Source organism: Trichechus manatus, unplaced genomic scaffold (assembly GCF_000243295.1).
Source record: "Trichechus manatus latirostris isolate Lorelei unplaced genomic scaffold, TriManLat1.0 scaffold00038, whole genome shotgun sequence".
In the NCBI taxonomy this organism is placed as follows: Eukaryota; Metazoa; Chordata; class Mammalia; order Sirenia; family Trichechidae; genus Trichechus; species Trichechus manatus.
This window is the reverse complement of record NW_004443974.1, coordinates 4568885-4584675: the sequence shown is the minus strand read 5'-3', so window position 1 is coordinate 4584675 and position 15791 is coordinate 4568885. Positions and strand designations below refer to the sequence as shown.

The following is a 15791-nucleotide window of genomic DNA, read 5'->3' as shown; positions in this document are numbered from 1 at the left end:
TAAAAAAAAGTATTGCAATAGGGGAGATGAGACTAGAACCAAGTCTGAGCTCAACTCTGCTAAAACAAAACAGCAGGGTTCTTAAGGGCTTGGGTGGGCTAGTGGGAAAATACTGAAAGATGTTAGGGGGGATTGACTGATGGAATGGGTATTAATGTTTGCAATAAGGGTCGTTCAACTCCTAATGTTTTCTTTTTTTTCTGTGATCCAGCTACCTGGATTCCGTAAGGAATGAGGTGAAGGTGGAAGCTAAGGGATTCTCTGGTTAGGTGCCTGGACCAGGGTAAGAGGGCAATCAGGGATCTAGGGTCAAAAGGAAGCCTATCTAAAATTTGGTCAAGCAAAGGAGAATGTAAAGGCCATCCTGGTCACAAAATATCAGGAAGTTTGTATCTTTCTTTAATTAAGATAGAACCTAGGCTGATTCAGTTTCTTACTTATTGCATTTTTATTTTTATTTTAGATAAAAACAAGAGACAATGATTACACTGAAAACCAATGTGAACATCTGGAGAATTAGACATTAGAGAAGTCCATGAGAAATACATATGCATCTGTCCCTTTCCAGCATTCTGACAACACCGCTCTCTTGGGGGCGCTCATGAGCTGTAATACTTGATGAGATCCTCATCTGTGGGCTTCAGTATTTTCTTGTCAGCCATATTCACCACCCAGCCTGGAGCAAGACCAAAGAAGATCTGCCGTGGATCTTTTCGAGCACTGAGCATTTTGAAGAGTTCATCTTTCGTGATATCAGGTAAAATATAACCATACTTCCTGGCAAGTTCAAGTCTTGCTTCAGGAAATTTGGCAGGATCCGCCAGGTAACCACGATTCCTTGCATCAGTATAATATGGTACCAGTGCTTCGGGCGGAAGCATTCGTTTTGGAATGGGTTTTCCACGCAAAAAGAATGAGACAGGTTTGCACAAAATTTCTAAAAAGAATTTAAAAATAAAAACAGAGATGCAAATATTGGCTATGTACATAAAAACTATGTTATAGATTTTTTCAATTATTCATTTTTAAATATTACCAAGATCAGAACTCTATTTCAAGAAGTGTTTTATTAAATAGACTTGTCTTATTTAAGCAAATAGAAAAACCTTCATTTTCAATAGTTTGCATCTTGAAAGTCATACTCACTCTTGGGTTACCAACAATTTGTGAAATTTCTGAACATCCATAACACTGTATTTAAGCTCCATGTTTAAAAACACGAAAACAAAACATTTTTGTAACATACAGGCTGAGGTATGTTTAGAACAAGATGAGCCTCCACAGAGCTTGCAGGCCACACCGCTAACAGACAATGCAAGTCAAAGAGCCAGGAAGACTTAAAACCCTAGCAAAGGTCTGACTTGTTTAGAAAGTTAGGCAGAAGCATTAAGATTCCTAGAATATCAGAATTACTAAACTGAATACTCTTACCAGTAGGCAAACAGTAAGTGAAACCAAGCAACAAATACACGTATACTATGCCTTTAAAGAATACTGGAGAATCCCAGTTCGGATTTCTTTTTCAAACGCTAAAAATCTGAAACATAGGCTTTGAAGTGCAGATATGGGGACGGTGAGGCAGGGAAAAAAGGCCTATGCGTAAAATATCACAGGTGCCACAGGGCCTTTAGATATTTTAGAAAACAATTACAAACACAGTTGTATGAATACAATGACACCCTACTTACCAAGGGTTAGCAATGCAACCTTAACCATAGGTGCAAACACAAGAGAGGTCACATAAATCAAAATAGTATTAAAGACTTACTGAAAGCCTGAAAATAATCATACATACCTCATAGGGCAGTTAAGAAGCTGATCTGATTTAATCCATGCAATACATCACACATTTACACAATCAAGTCAATACATGTTAACTATCATCCACCAAAATATAAACTCTCTGAAGGAAAGGATTACTGACTCTTTTGCCCTATTGTCTCTCTTATCACCTACAGCTGGGTCTGGCAAACACTAGCCAATGAATAAATATTTGCTGAATGCAAGAATATGGCAGTTGTATACAACTCTAATACATTTGGCTACCCAGTAGCAGCCCAACACAAAGCAAATGCCTAATGACAAGAGGAAGGGGAGGGTGCTCCAGGCAGGCCACAAACAGAAATGAGAACTAAACACTGCATATTACGAAGAGTCAACACCAAGGATTACAAAAGCAGAGCTATCTAAACTAATGAATGCCTTGGATGAATGATCCTACATACTCCACTATGGACATTAACTACATATTTTATGTCTGATATGATGTTCTTCATTCATCAAGAAATTATTTTTCAAATAGGTTTAAGAAAGAAGTTTGTAAAATGTTTTAGATAACATATCCCTTCACTCAAAAAAATTTTTAAGAAACTAAGCAGTATATGAGGTCCCTGGGTAGTGCAAATGGTTAACATGCTCAGCTGCTAAACTGAAAGGTTGGAGGTTCTAGTCTACCCAGAGGCACCTCAGAAGAAAGGCCTGGCAATCTACTTTCCAAAAAACCAGCCATTGAAAACCCTACAGAGCATGGTTCTACTCTGACACACACAAAGTTGCCACAAGTCAGAACTGATTTGATGGCAACTAGTACAGTACAGTAAGCAGTGTATGAAGGAGGCACCCGAAAAACTCATTGCTGTTGAGTCGATTCCAACTCATAGCGATCCTACAAAACAGAACAGAACTGCCCCACAGGGTTTCCAAGGAGCAGCTGGTAGATTCGAACTGCTGACCTTTTGGTTAGCAGCCAAGCTCTTAACCATATAGTGGAATACCCTCATATGAAGACAATCTCAGTTCCACTACTAAGTAGCTACACGACTTTGTCAGAATTAGTCTACAGCCACCAAATGAACTAGACTCCCCTGTACCCCCAAATTCTTTTAAGTCTAAAACACACTGGCTATAGCCATTCCAAGTTCTAGAAAACCAGGAACACGTACTTATGGCTGCCTGTCCTACAGGAATACAAGATAAATAAGGCATTATGTGCCACGATGAAAGGTCTTCTCATCAAAAGAGTATGTGGCAACCTTTTCTCAAAAGAAAATACAGTTCATTTTAAACTTTAAAAATTTGACTCAATAAACCTTCTTCCAGAGGGTTCACAAAAGAGAGAGAACTCTTTCTTCTTATTCTTAACATAGACCTAGCAGAAAGTGAAGGAAAATGTGCATTAAAATTTTTTTTTTTAAACTTGGGGAGCCAAATTACAACAAAGTAAATTTGGAGACAAACTTACTACTGAATGCTAAGGCCAGGAGTAGGCTTGTTTTATTGTTTTTTAATGAGAAGGCTTGCTTTTTTATTGTTTTTTTAATGATGCAGAGCTATCGGGGAGTGCCACCAGCACACGAACCACAGGCTGATGAGGCCACCCAGGAGGCCTGCTTACGGCAGCTGACAGCCCTGTCTGTGAAGCAAACACTTACGCCACATTTTGTGGTAACACTGACTGAAAACATTCTACTGATGCCAAAAAGTCTTTCAAATGTCTGCAATTGTTTTATAGAAAAACACTCATTTTCATATTTGAGGCAGATCACTCTTAAAAAACATGAGTGATGGACCAAAATAAGAAACATTCATCTACAACAAGTGAGAGATGAGAATTACGTTGGTGAATATTTTTACAAAGCTTTCAATTATGAGGAAAATGAAACGGTAGTTATTTGTTTCAAACTCTTTACAACAGAAGCTACAAATGCTTCCCATATTTCCTTTTATATACTTATTTTAAAAGAATGATCTTGCACAACTGGACTAAACCAAAAGCTAAGAAATTTCCTGAATATAACCAAACACTTCGAGGGACAGAGTAGCAGGGGCAGGAGTTTGCGAACCATGGTTTCAGGGGACATCTAGGTCAACTGGCATAACAAAGTTTATTAAGAAAATGTTCTGCATCCCACTTTGGTGAGTGGTGTCTGGGGTCTTAAAAGCTAGCAAGCAGCCATCTAAGATACATCAATTGTTCCCAACCCACCCGGAGCAAAGGAGAATGAAGAACACCAAAGACACAAGGAAAATATTAGCCCGAGAGACAGAAAGGGCTACATAAACCAGAGAATCCATCATCCTGAGACCAGAAGAACTAGATGTTGCCCGGCTACCACCAATGACCACCCTGACAGGGAACACAACAGTCCCTGACAGAGGAGAAAAGTAGGGCGCAGAACTCAAATTCTAGTAAAAAGACCAGACTTAATGGTCTGACTGAGACTGGAGGGACCCCAGAAGACATGGCTCCCGGACTCTCCAATAGCCCAGAACTGAAACCACTCCCGAGGCCAACTCTTCAGACAAAGATCAGACTGGACTATGGGACATAAAATGATACTCGTGAAGACAGTGCTTCTTAGCTCAAGTAGATACCTTGAGACTAAATGGGCAGCTCCTGTCTGGAGGTGAGATGAGAAGGCAAAAAGGGACAGGAGCTGGTTGAATGGACACGGGAAATCCAGAGTGGAAAGGAGGAGTGTGCTGTTACATTACACAGGGAGAGCAGCTAGGTTCACATACCAATGTATATATAAATTTTTGTATGAGAAACTGATTTGAACTGTCATCTTTCACTTAAAGCACAATAAAAAATAAATACATAAATAAAAATACAGATTTACACTTCAGGCAATTATAGAATTACAGAGTCGAAGGGGGCCTTGAGGTTATTTGGTTCACACACCCTTATGGTATTTTAACCCTCATGATACTACCTTGTCCGAGTGATCACCTGGCCTCTATTTGAACCTATATGAGACTTAGTATTTCTTGAGGCAGTGTACTCCATCCTTAGGTTTTTTGTTTTGCATCAACCAGGTTTTTTTAAATTTTAGAATGTCAGAAACCAAATTAAGGCAGAGATATCTGTTATGGCCAAATACCACTGCATAAAACAGGCTGAAAGGTAACTGCCTGGAATCTTTGGAAAGAGGCATGTAATATATACATTCATATCTACATAGTAATACATTGCTTGTTTTTTTGTCAACGCTTTCTTTAACTGCATCAACATCTCTGGAGCTTCCATCCACTAGTTTTAGTCATAATCCATGAGGCCATACATAGCCTTGGGGCTATAGAAATAGTTTCCTACATGGTAGCCAGTAAATATTTAAACCAGGGCTTCAAACCAGTTCTGCCCAATTCAGTCATGATCGACGAAGCGAAACCCGAATGGACTCGAATTTTTAAAATGTGGGTGAACTGAAACGACCAGAATGGGAAAAGATATGGGTTCGAAGCCCTGCTAGAAACTTAATCACCCTCTTAGACAACAAGGATAGTGTGCACATTGCATAGCAACCAAATCTCTTGACTGGCAGAGTCGGAAACAGTGGTAGCCCACTCAAAGATGGCAGCTGACCACACAGCTTTGAATGTGTGTTGGTCTCCACAGTCCTGGCAGTAATCCAGTCTCCCACATCAGGCTCCTGAAAGGGCTTGCTACACCTCTTCCGAGTCTCCCATTCTATGGCTGCAACCTGTAGTTTCTCCCATTCCAGTTATTGTTCCACTTCAACCAAATTTTAAAAATTCGGCTCAGTACTAAAATCACTCCTGATGTTCACCCTTCAGCCAAAGATTAAACAAGCCCATAAAACAAAACGAGACTAAATGGGCACACCAGCCCAAGGGCAAGGACTAGAAGGCAGAAAGGGACCGGAAAGCTGATAACGGGGAACCTAAAGTCAAGAATGGGAGAGTGTTGACATGTCGTAGGGTTGGCAACCAATGTCACAAAACAGTATGTGTATTAATTGTTTAATGAGACAAACTGATTTGCTCTGTAAACTTTTATCTAAAATACAATTTTAAAAAAAAAGAATGATCTTCTAACTGAGCGATTTGGCCTGGAAGTTTTTAACTCCTATTTGAATGTACAAGCACCAAAGAACCCTTTGTAAAAGCACTTAGTCAACAAGCTACATTTGGTTCGAATCTCTGCACCTTCAAAAATCCAGTTCATTCATTCAACAACTTTTAAGTGAGCCTCTAACAAACATCAGGCACTTTCTACACACTGGAGATACAAGGGTGAACAAAAAACGTCCCATCATCATGAGGGATGGGAGACAAAGGGCATGAAAGAAAAACGAAATTATACTTTTGTCAGCTAGTGACAGCTGTCAAGGGCAACCTCATACAGGGCAAGGGGACAAGAAGTGAGTGTGTGTGTGGTGTTTATGTATGTTCATCTGTACATGTATATGGTGTTCATGTGTGTGATGTTTGTGTGTGTGGTGTCCATGCATGTTTTTTTGTGTGTGTTGCCTGTATATGTGTTATTAATGCGTGTGGTATTCACATGTGTGGTGTTCATGCGTGTGGCGTTTGTGTATGTGGTGTTGCTGCGTGTATGTGTGGTGCTGGGGGTTGTGTGTGTGTACTGGGATGTGTGTGGTATTTCTGTGTGTGCACGCTTTTAGTTAGGACAGGCAGGAAAGAGCTCATTAACAAGGGCTAGTTAAAACAGAGGCCTGGAAGAGCAGGGCCCAGAGCCATGAGGATTCTATGTGGAGCGGCTCTCCAGGCAGATAGAAGAGCACAGGTAAAGATCTGAGGTGAGTGCAGCAAGTGCGGAGGGATGCCAGGGCAGGTGGCCAACGATGGGCCTGCATGAGCAGGGGGTTTAGGAGGAGGAGAGGTAAGAGGCAGCATAGATTACACTCAACCTTGTAGGCATGGATGGACACGTTGGGGTTTTGTGCAGAGGACAGTATGACCTTTAAAGGGGATGCTCTTCTGTGTCATTACACTGTAGGCAAGAGCAACGCAGAGGGGCCAGGTGGAAGGCCTCCCAGCAATCCAGGCGAGAGGATGGTGGTTGGGCTGGACTGGCCAACAGCTGGAGATAATCAAAAGCAGCTGGATTCTGGACATATTTTGAAGACAGAGCTCATAGGATTTATTAGGGTATGAAGGAAAGAGAAGAGTCAAGCTGACTCCAAATTTTTGACAAAAAAACCCCCAGAAAGATGGGAGTTATAATATACTGAGATGGGGATGACTGCAAAAAGAGCAGACTGAGATGAAAAAAACAATTTCAGACATGCTAAGTGTGAGACACCTGCTAGACATTCCAATGGAGATGTCAAGTGGGCAGGCAGCTGTGGGTCTGGAGCTCAGGGGAGGGGTCGAGTCTTTTCTGCCCTGTCACATCTGTCAGCTACATGCTTTATTCTTTACATCATAATGACCTATATGACAGATGTAGGTCAAATAATAACTTCCAACATTTGCTAGTCACCAATTAATCAGAAAGCAGCAGCCAGGATGAGACAAAGAGGGAGAGAAGAAAACAGCTGTTTCATGAGCTTACCCAGACTTCTGGGATCATAGAATGCTGTAGTGACAACGCCGCCATTTTTCTCAATTGCAGCAATGGCAAGTTCTGAAGCCAACTGCACTTCAATATTAACTTTAGCCGTGAAGACATCAGCACCCTATAAAATGTCAACACAAAGTCTGTTAGTAGATAGCTTGGCTAAAAGTAAATTAATTCAGCAAGCTTGCTTTTTGGAATAGTGCTTTCTCTTCCAAAGTGCCTACAATGTAACAGTAATTCCTATTTTAAATACCTCTGCTTTGATGTTCTAGCAAATGTTTTACATCTCACATAGGCCACCTTGTTTTAACAATTTTCATTCCCTCTAAGTAGGGATGATTATTTTATTTATTTTGTGGACAGGTATGCCACCACCCAATCCAAGTGCTTCATAATAGTAAATGTCTAGTTCTCATACCAAGGCTATGACAGGTATTATTGCTATTCCAACTTCATACATGTGGACGCTGGAGCAGAGAGAGGCTAAGTAGCCTGCGTGAGGTCACAAAGCAAGGATTCTTGCCCAGGGAATTGAGTCACAGTGTCTGTGTTCTTAACTACAACACTATGCTGTGTGATATAGATAAAAACTAATCTTACTTATCCCTAAACAAGAGGCCATCAGAAGGCTAAACAGGTGGACGAGTGGGGCTAGAGCACACAAAAACAGAGTATCTGACAATCATACCTGAGCTCTGGAGTGGTTGGCCCTCTTAGGGAAAAAAGGCAGAAGAGGACATCAGAAATTCACTTTGCATTCACTATTGACTTTATTATAGCCTTTACATTGACAAAAAATAAACCTATCTTTCTCTAGAACAGTCAATGCTAGAAAACGTAGTAGTAAACTTTTTAAAGTTCTGATTTTGGTCACAAGTCAGGATGTGTTATATTTTTCTATAATTTCAAAACAGATTTTGATAAAAATAAAGATGGGGCATTACCATTCTTTTTGTGGCGACAGAAACTTTTCACTATTTTGCTGTGCCTGAAACAAACTGGCTCCAAACCAAGCGTATCTTTAATTCAATAAAATAGAGTGTTGCCACATTATTTATTATTTTTAATTAATATTCCATAGATTGCCTAACCACATCCCCATTCTTAGGGTTAGTTCCAGTATTTTCAGTAATATAGCATTTTTAAAAATGTCTTTATATCAATTAAGTTGCTTTTATTTTGTTCTTCCTTGAGAACACATACTCTCAAATTGGTAATTCTGTACCAAAGGATCAAAAGTCTTATTATCCACTATTTACTGCAAATCTGAAATTCAGAAAGAGTAAACCAATTTACAGGGCTATAAATGATGTATAATTATATTTATTTCACCACAGCCTTGGGTTTAGAGTTTTAAGAATTATTTTTGCTAGCTTAATAGTTATACGCTTACAAAGCCCATTAGGATGTGCAATTTAACTGCTGAGGAAGTCATAAATTTTTCCATGTGTTAATTAACATGTATATTTCCTTCCTGTGACCACGGAAATAGAATACTGGGGTTACTCATATAATTTGTATTCTCTCTCTTTCCAAATTATTGTATCTGGACAGCTTTTCATCCATAGATTCATTTTTTTCAAAGGTATCTAAAAGGCTTTTCTATAAACATGTTTTCCTCTAGTGGACAGTAAGGTACCTCCATGGCTATAGTATTTACATATAGAAAACAGGAGTAATTGATTGTATAAAAGTTTATTTGCTTATGAAACTCCTGGTCAATTCCTATCATAGAAAACTTCTTTGTTGCAATTAAAATTTGATTCATTCTTTTCCTCCATAAATATTTACTCAGTGACCATCATGTGCCAATGCTTCCAATTTTGAAAATACAGCAATGAATCAAAGTACCTGCCCTCAAGAGGCTTATATTCTAGTGAGGGAGACAATGAAAAATAAATGAATAACTTGGTAATAAACATCAGGTGTTCATATATAATCAAAGAAAAATGCCTTGGGTAGGTAAGGCAGTGTGTGCCCGGAGCAGGATGGTGGGGCAGGGGGGGATGCTCTTTTATAAAAGGATATCAAAAAAAGACTTTCCTGATAGGATGATATTTGAGTGGAGAAGCAAAAGAAGTGAAGGAACCAGCCACATGGCCTTGCAGGAGTAGAGCATTCCAGGCAGAGGGAAGAGCCACTGCAGATGAGAGTCACCTTGGCTCTCCAAACACATCAGGGAGTGATGCAATCTACCACTATGTAAGGGTAATGACAACTCAAAGGGATAAAAATAAAGGGTAATGACAACTCAAAGGGATAAAAATAAAGGGTGTACAACCAAAGTCACAAGGAAAGTATTAGCCCAAGAGACAGAAAGGGCTACATAAACCAGAGACTGCATCAGCCCAAGACCAGAAGAACTAGATAGTGCCCGGCTACCACCAATGATCGCCCTGACAAGGAACACAACAAAGAGTCCCTGATGGAGCATGAGAAAAGTGGCGTGCAGAATTCAAATTCTAGTAAAAAGACCAGACTTAATGGTCTGAGACAGGAGGATCCCCAGAAGGCATGGCCCCCAGACTCTCTGTCAACCCAGAACTAAAACCATTCCCAAGGCCACCTCTTCAGACAAAGATTAGACTGGACTATGGGACATAAAATGATACTCGTGAAGAGTGTGCTTCTTAGCTCAAGTAGATACATGAGACAAATGGGCAGCTCCTGTCTGGGGGTGAGATGAAAAGGCAGAGAGGGTCAGGAGCTGGTTGAATGGACATGGGAAATCAGGGGTGGAAAGGAGGAGTGTGCTGTCACACATAGTATAGGAAGAGCAACTAGCGTCACATAACAATGTATGTATAAACTTTTGTATGAAAGACTAACTTGAATTATAAACTTTCACTTAAAGTACAACTATAAAAAAAAAAAAGAGACAAATGGAAAGACGCCAGCAAAAGGACTGACAGCGAGCAGTGAATCTATCTTTGTAACGCACACACAGTGACTGAGTGGGACTATGCAAATAAGATGTATGGAACCCTAACAAGGCGATTGGTCAGTTTTGCCATCTCTCTAGGCTTAAAGGGAGACACTGACAGAGAGAGATTAGGAGCTGTAACACTGAAGACAGAGAGTGAGAGCTGTAACACCAGAGATGGAGAGAAGCAGTGGCAGAGAAATGGTGGCAACAGAACCAGGAGACTGGCAAGAGATAGCGTGGTAGGCTTCCTGGCCCACGGAGCAAGAAAGCTGAGCACCTTCAGGCAGGAGACTTGCTGGCAGAGTAGGATGCCTCTGAGCACTTGGTGGAGTTAGGTTTGCAGACCCACGGAGTTAAAGCTGAGTGCCTTTGGGCCAACGCTTACTGGAGGAGTGGCAGGGCACTTATCCTGCCCACTGCTGTCAAGTCGACTCATAGTTATCCTATAGGACAGAGTAGAACTGCCCCATGTGGTTTCCAAGGAGTGGCTGATGGATTCAAACTGCTGACTTTTTAGTTAACAGCCATTGCTCTTAACCACTGAGCCACCATGGCACTTAGCAGCAGAGCTAAAAGCTTTGTAACACTTGTTCTGGCAGGGCAGAGGTCAAGGAGCCAGACAGAGGCATGCCTGTGGGCACAGCTGAGAAGAGGCTGTCCTAATGGAGGAACTGTATCCTGAGTGTTCCTGAACCTGAATTACAACCTGTTACTTCCCTAATAAACCCCATAATCGTGGAAAAAAAAAGGGTGTACAGAAAGTGTTGATTATACAGAACCTAAACATATCCTTCTATGTTATCCCAAAAGATCTAATTCAGACTTACCTCCTCTACCAGCTGGACACCATAATCCCTTTTAAGTGGCTGGATGGTCACACCTCTGCCATTGACAAGCTGGGTTAAGTCAATAGGTTGAGTAGGATCAACTCGACCCAAGTCAATAAGATACTGCAGTCTATTGAGACTCAGGGGCTGATACTGGTGCCTGAAGCTACCAAACAAGAGAGTAACAGTCAGAAAACAGTCAAATCAATAGTCCTGTCACTTCCCCAAATCAACTCAAAGTTTTGTCCCTTGGAATGCAAAATGATACAACCATTTTGGAAAATGATATGGTGCTTCCTTAGAAAGCTAGAAATAGAAATACCATATGATCCAGCAATCTCGCTCCTAGGAATATATCCCAAAGAAATAAGAGCCATCACACAAACACACACACACCCATGTTCACTGCAGCACTGTCACAACACCAAAAAGCTGGAAACAACCTAGATGCCCATCAACAGATGAATGGATAAACAAACTATGGTACATACACACAACGGAGTGTTATGCAACGATAAAGAACAATGATGAATCTGTGAAGCGTCTCATAACATGGATGAAACCGGAGAACATTATGCTGAATGAAATTAGTCAATCACAAAAGGACAAATATTGTATGAGACCTCTACTGTAAAAACTCATGAAAAAGTTTGCGCACAAAAAGAAACAATCTTTGTTGGTTACAAGGGCTGGGAGGGGTGGGGGGGAATACTAAATAGACAACATATAAGTGGTAACTTTGGTGAAGGGTAAGACAATACACAATACTGGGGAAGCCAGCACAACTTGTACAAGGAAAGGTCACAGAAGCTCCATAGATACACCCAAACTCCGAGGGACTGAATGGCTGGGCGGAGGGCTGTGGGGACCATGATCTCGGGGAACATCTAGCTCAATAGGCATAACATAGTTTATAAAGAAAATGTTCTACATTTTACCTTGGTGAGCAGCGTCTGGTCTCACCCCTTCGGGAGCAAGGGAGAATGAAGAAAATACAAGGGAAAGATTAGTCCAAAGGACTAATGGACCACAGCTACAAAGGCCTCCACCAGACTGAGTCCAGTACAGATACATGGTGCCCGGCTACCACCACTGACTGCTCTGACCGGGATCAGAACAGAGGGTCCTGAACAGAGCTGGAGAAAGATGTAGAACAAAATTCTTTCTAACTCACAAAAAAAGAACAGACTTTCTTGCCTGCCAGAGACTGGAGAAACCTCTACAATATGGCCCCCGGACACCCTTTTAGCTCAGTAATGAAGTCACTCCCGAGGTTCACCCTTCAGCCAAAGATTAGACAGCCCCATAAAACAAGACAAGACTAATGGGGCACAACAGTCCAGGGACAAGGACTAGAAGGCAGGAGGGAACAGGAAAGCTAGTAATAGGGAACCCAAGGTTGAGAAGGGAGTGTGTTGACATGTCATGGGGTTGTTAACCATTGTCATAAAACAATATGCGTACTGTTAAATGAGAAACTATTTGTTCTGTAAACCTTCATGTAAAGGACAATTAAAAGAAGAAAAAAATAAAAAAGTTTTGTCTCTCAGCAATTTAACAGAATAAAACCCTCTGAGTACAACCCCGAAACAAAAAAAAAACCAAACCCACTGCCATGGAGTTGATTCCAACTCACAGCAACCCTACAGGACAGAGTAGAACTTCCCCATAGGGTTTCCAAGGCCGTAATCTTTACAGAAGCAGACTGCCACATTTTTCTCCTGCAAAGCAGCTGGTAGGATCCAACTGCTGACCTTTCAGTTAGCAGCCAAGTGCTTAACCACTGTGCCACAAGAGCTCCTGAGTACAACCCAAACGTAATACTGCTTAATAAGGTTGGTAAGGAAATGCAGCCGGTACTTCCTTTGTTTCACTAAAAACAATTAACTCTCTAAGCATTTACTTCACTCACTCACTGAGTTATACACTAACGAAGCTCTAAGTAGTAATGGTAGTTATTTACTGGTTGAGTACAATGGACCATATATTTTATACATATTATTGCTAATCCTCCAATCACAAGAATAGGTATTATTCTCTTCATTTTGCAGATTTGAGTGCAAAGTGCAAGCTTTCTCCCCCACTATTCCAGGCTAAGGAGTCCCTGGGTAGCACAAACAGTTAAGCATTCAATGAATAGCCAAAGGTTGGTGGTTCAAACCCACCCAGAGGCACCTCAGAAGACAGGCCTGGAAATCTGCTTCCAAATGTCACAGCTCTGAAAACCCTATGGAGCAGTCTACTCTGCACACATAGGGTCACCATAAGTTGGAACTGACTCGACAGCAACTAACAACAATAACCCAAGCTAAATTTCATTACCAAATATGTTAGAGAATATTTGGTTAGTCCATGTTTGGCCTTGAATATTTTATCTTACAGATAGTAATCCGTGTGAGGCAATGTCTTCTCTGAGCTCAGTGGGGAGCCCAGAACAAAATAATGTGAATGGTAAAGTATTAGCATTTGAACTTGGCTATTGATACACTGCGAGGTAAGAAAATAATACTGTTCAGAGGAACATTAGCAAAAGTTTGCCTCGAAGTGAACTTAAATTTCTACCAAGTTATCTTTTAAGTGATTCCCAGTGAAAATTAGGGGTTTCTATTTTTAAAAAGCAAAGAAACCTTACCTATGTCCTTCATTAAACCCGTACTTCGGGATTCGGATATAAAATGGAGTCTGGCCTCCCTCAAAGCCCAGTCGAGGCCGGGTTCCTCTCTGCCTTTCTCCTTTATGGCCTCTGCCACACTTTCTACCTCTTCTCCGACCTCTTGGTCTTCTCTCCTACAAGGAAAGAAGGGAATTTTATGATGTACAGATACATTTTTAAAAACTGCACTTCACCTCTTTACTGTATTTTTGTTGTGGTTATACTATTAATTCATCCAACCAATCAGTGCTGACTAGGCATGTACTATTGTGCAGGACACTGTTCCAGCTGCTCATATACCTGCACATTCTACATAAGTATCTTTCCCTCTGAACTGTGGCTAATTCTCGTTACCAAGTCCAAGCTGTGTTTCACAGGCAAAGTTCCATGGATGGGATGGGGAAAAGGACTTTATATGACAGGATGGAGTTGGAAAAACCCCTAGAATTAAACATCCACACAAAAGTTTATATGACATTCGATAAAGAGAAAAAAAATTGTTTTGGAATTAATTGTAAAAATTTAACTGTCATCCATATATTTTATTTGAAGAGTGACTTATAAAGAAAATAATTTTAATTTACTTCCCGTCACTTCACAAAAGCAATGACTTGAACCTGTAAAAATGACAATACATCGGCTATCAACCTTTCTAGCTGTACTCAGGGAGCCGCAAAAGAGACATCTAACGTATTACATCAATTCAGATCTTTCCAATGAAGATAAAGATATCCTGAGAAAGCATTTCATTTTAAACCCGATTTTGAATGACGGTCATTTTGTACTTTCTTCCAGTTTGCTCGTCCGCCCTAATATACTGGTGTTTCTAAATGTAAGCCTTTTTTAAGAGTTGGGACCACCTGGATTTTCCTCTTTGCAGTGAAGGAGAACAGGGGGTCAGCAACGCCAGGCTCATCCCAACACTCCTCCAGAACGGGGGATTGTCGACAACGAGGAGGGAAGAGCGAAGAGCCGCTTCGACAGCACCAGTCCCCCTGCGCTTCCCGCACCGCCACCAGCCATTTACCGGTTTCCTGGAGCCGGGATTCGGCTTTAAGTTGGCCAGGCTAACTCGCGGCAGGGCTCGCAGCAGGTCCAGTGCCCTTACACGACCTCCCTGCAAAGGGCCCGCCATGACCCCCGGCCGTGGACCTCCAAGGTCGACCGAAGGGAAAGCTGAGCCCACGTGGTCTCCGGGCCGCACTTTACGGCCACTGTACGACCGCGGTCCGCCCCTGCCGCACAGCAGCACGCCGCGCGCTTTGCAGCCAAAGTGCGTTGGGAGCTTTGGATTCCGGAGGTGGATTGTTAAAGTTTGCAGGATTCGGTGTTGCACTGCCTTTTAGTATAAAAATTTGAGAAATCTTGCTCTGACCTCTGGCTCCCATTCAATATCCTGCACGTAACAAGTTCTCTTCGCCACAGCAAAAGCACGCATTGAAAATGATGTGCGTTAGAGAATATTTTGTTAGTCTATGTTTGTCCTTGAATATTTTGTCTTATAGATAGTAGTCTGTGTGAAGCAGTGTCTTCTCCGAGCTCAGTGGTGAGTGGTAAATTATTAACATTTGAGCTTGGCTACTGATACACCGTGAGGTAAGGTGATGCACTCAGAGTCCTGCTATTAAAATCCCAGCTGATAACCAACGTTTTTGTTTCATCCGCGTTCATCTGAGTCATTGAGTTATTAACTTCACTTACTATTAATAGTGATAGGGACCATTTGAGCACTTTGTATATGCCCCACACTGTGTTAAGTTAGCTTTATTTGATTTATCCAAACTAAACAACCACTCGGAAAGGTAGAGTTTGTTACCACCTTTTACTGATCCAGACGTTAAGTAGCTCACCAGCAAGTGGCAGAGCCAAGATTCAAATTTACAGTCTCCTGGAGCCCTAGTGGCAACCCTGGTGGCATAGTGGTTAAGAGCTGCGGCTGCTACCCGGAGGTCGGCAGTTTGAATACACCAGGCGCTCGTTGGAAACCCTATGGGACAGTTCTCCTCTGTCCTATAGGGTCGCTATGAGTTGGAATCGGCTCGATGATAATGGTTTGCT

The 15791-nt window shown here is 41.4% G+C and overlaps 1 protein-coding gene across 1 annotated transcript; it reads right to left on the bottom strand.

The window, feature by feature from the left end:
* Positions 1-429: 429 nt before the first annotated feature.
* On the bottom strand, positions 430-14925 carry MRPL15 (mitochondrial ribosomal protein L15). The gene is made up of 5 exons (XM_004375615.2): positions 14761-14925; positions 13713-13867; positions 11081-11246; positions 7322-7445; positions 430-937 (listed from the first exon to the last, which is right to left on the bottom strand). Exons 1-5 carry the CDS (start codon positions 14866-14868, stop codon positions 600-602), a joined length of 891 nt encoding a protein of 296 aa, XP_004375672.1. The 5' UTR covers positions 14869-14925; the 3' UTR covers positions 430-599.
* Between the last annotated feature and the right edge of the window lie 866 nt (positions 14926-15791).

Excerpts from the sequence above, each read along its gene's own strand:
- MRPL15 (XM_004375615.2), bottom strand. The coding sequence starts at position 14,868 with ATGGCGGGCCCTTTGCAGGGAGGTCGTGTAAGGGCACTGGACCTGCTG. Across the intron at positions 11,247-13,712 it reads GGGTTTAATGAAGGACATAG|CTTCAGGCACCAGTATCAGC; the intron begins GTAAGGTTTCTT and ends CTTGTTTGGTAG. Across the intron at positions 938-7,321 it reads CTATGATCCCAGAAGTCTGG|AAATTTTGTGCAAACCTGTC; the intron begins GTAAGCTCATGA and ends AATTCTTTTTAG.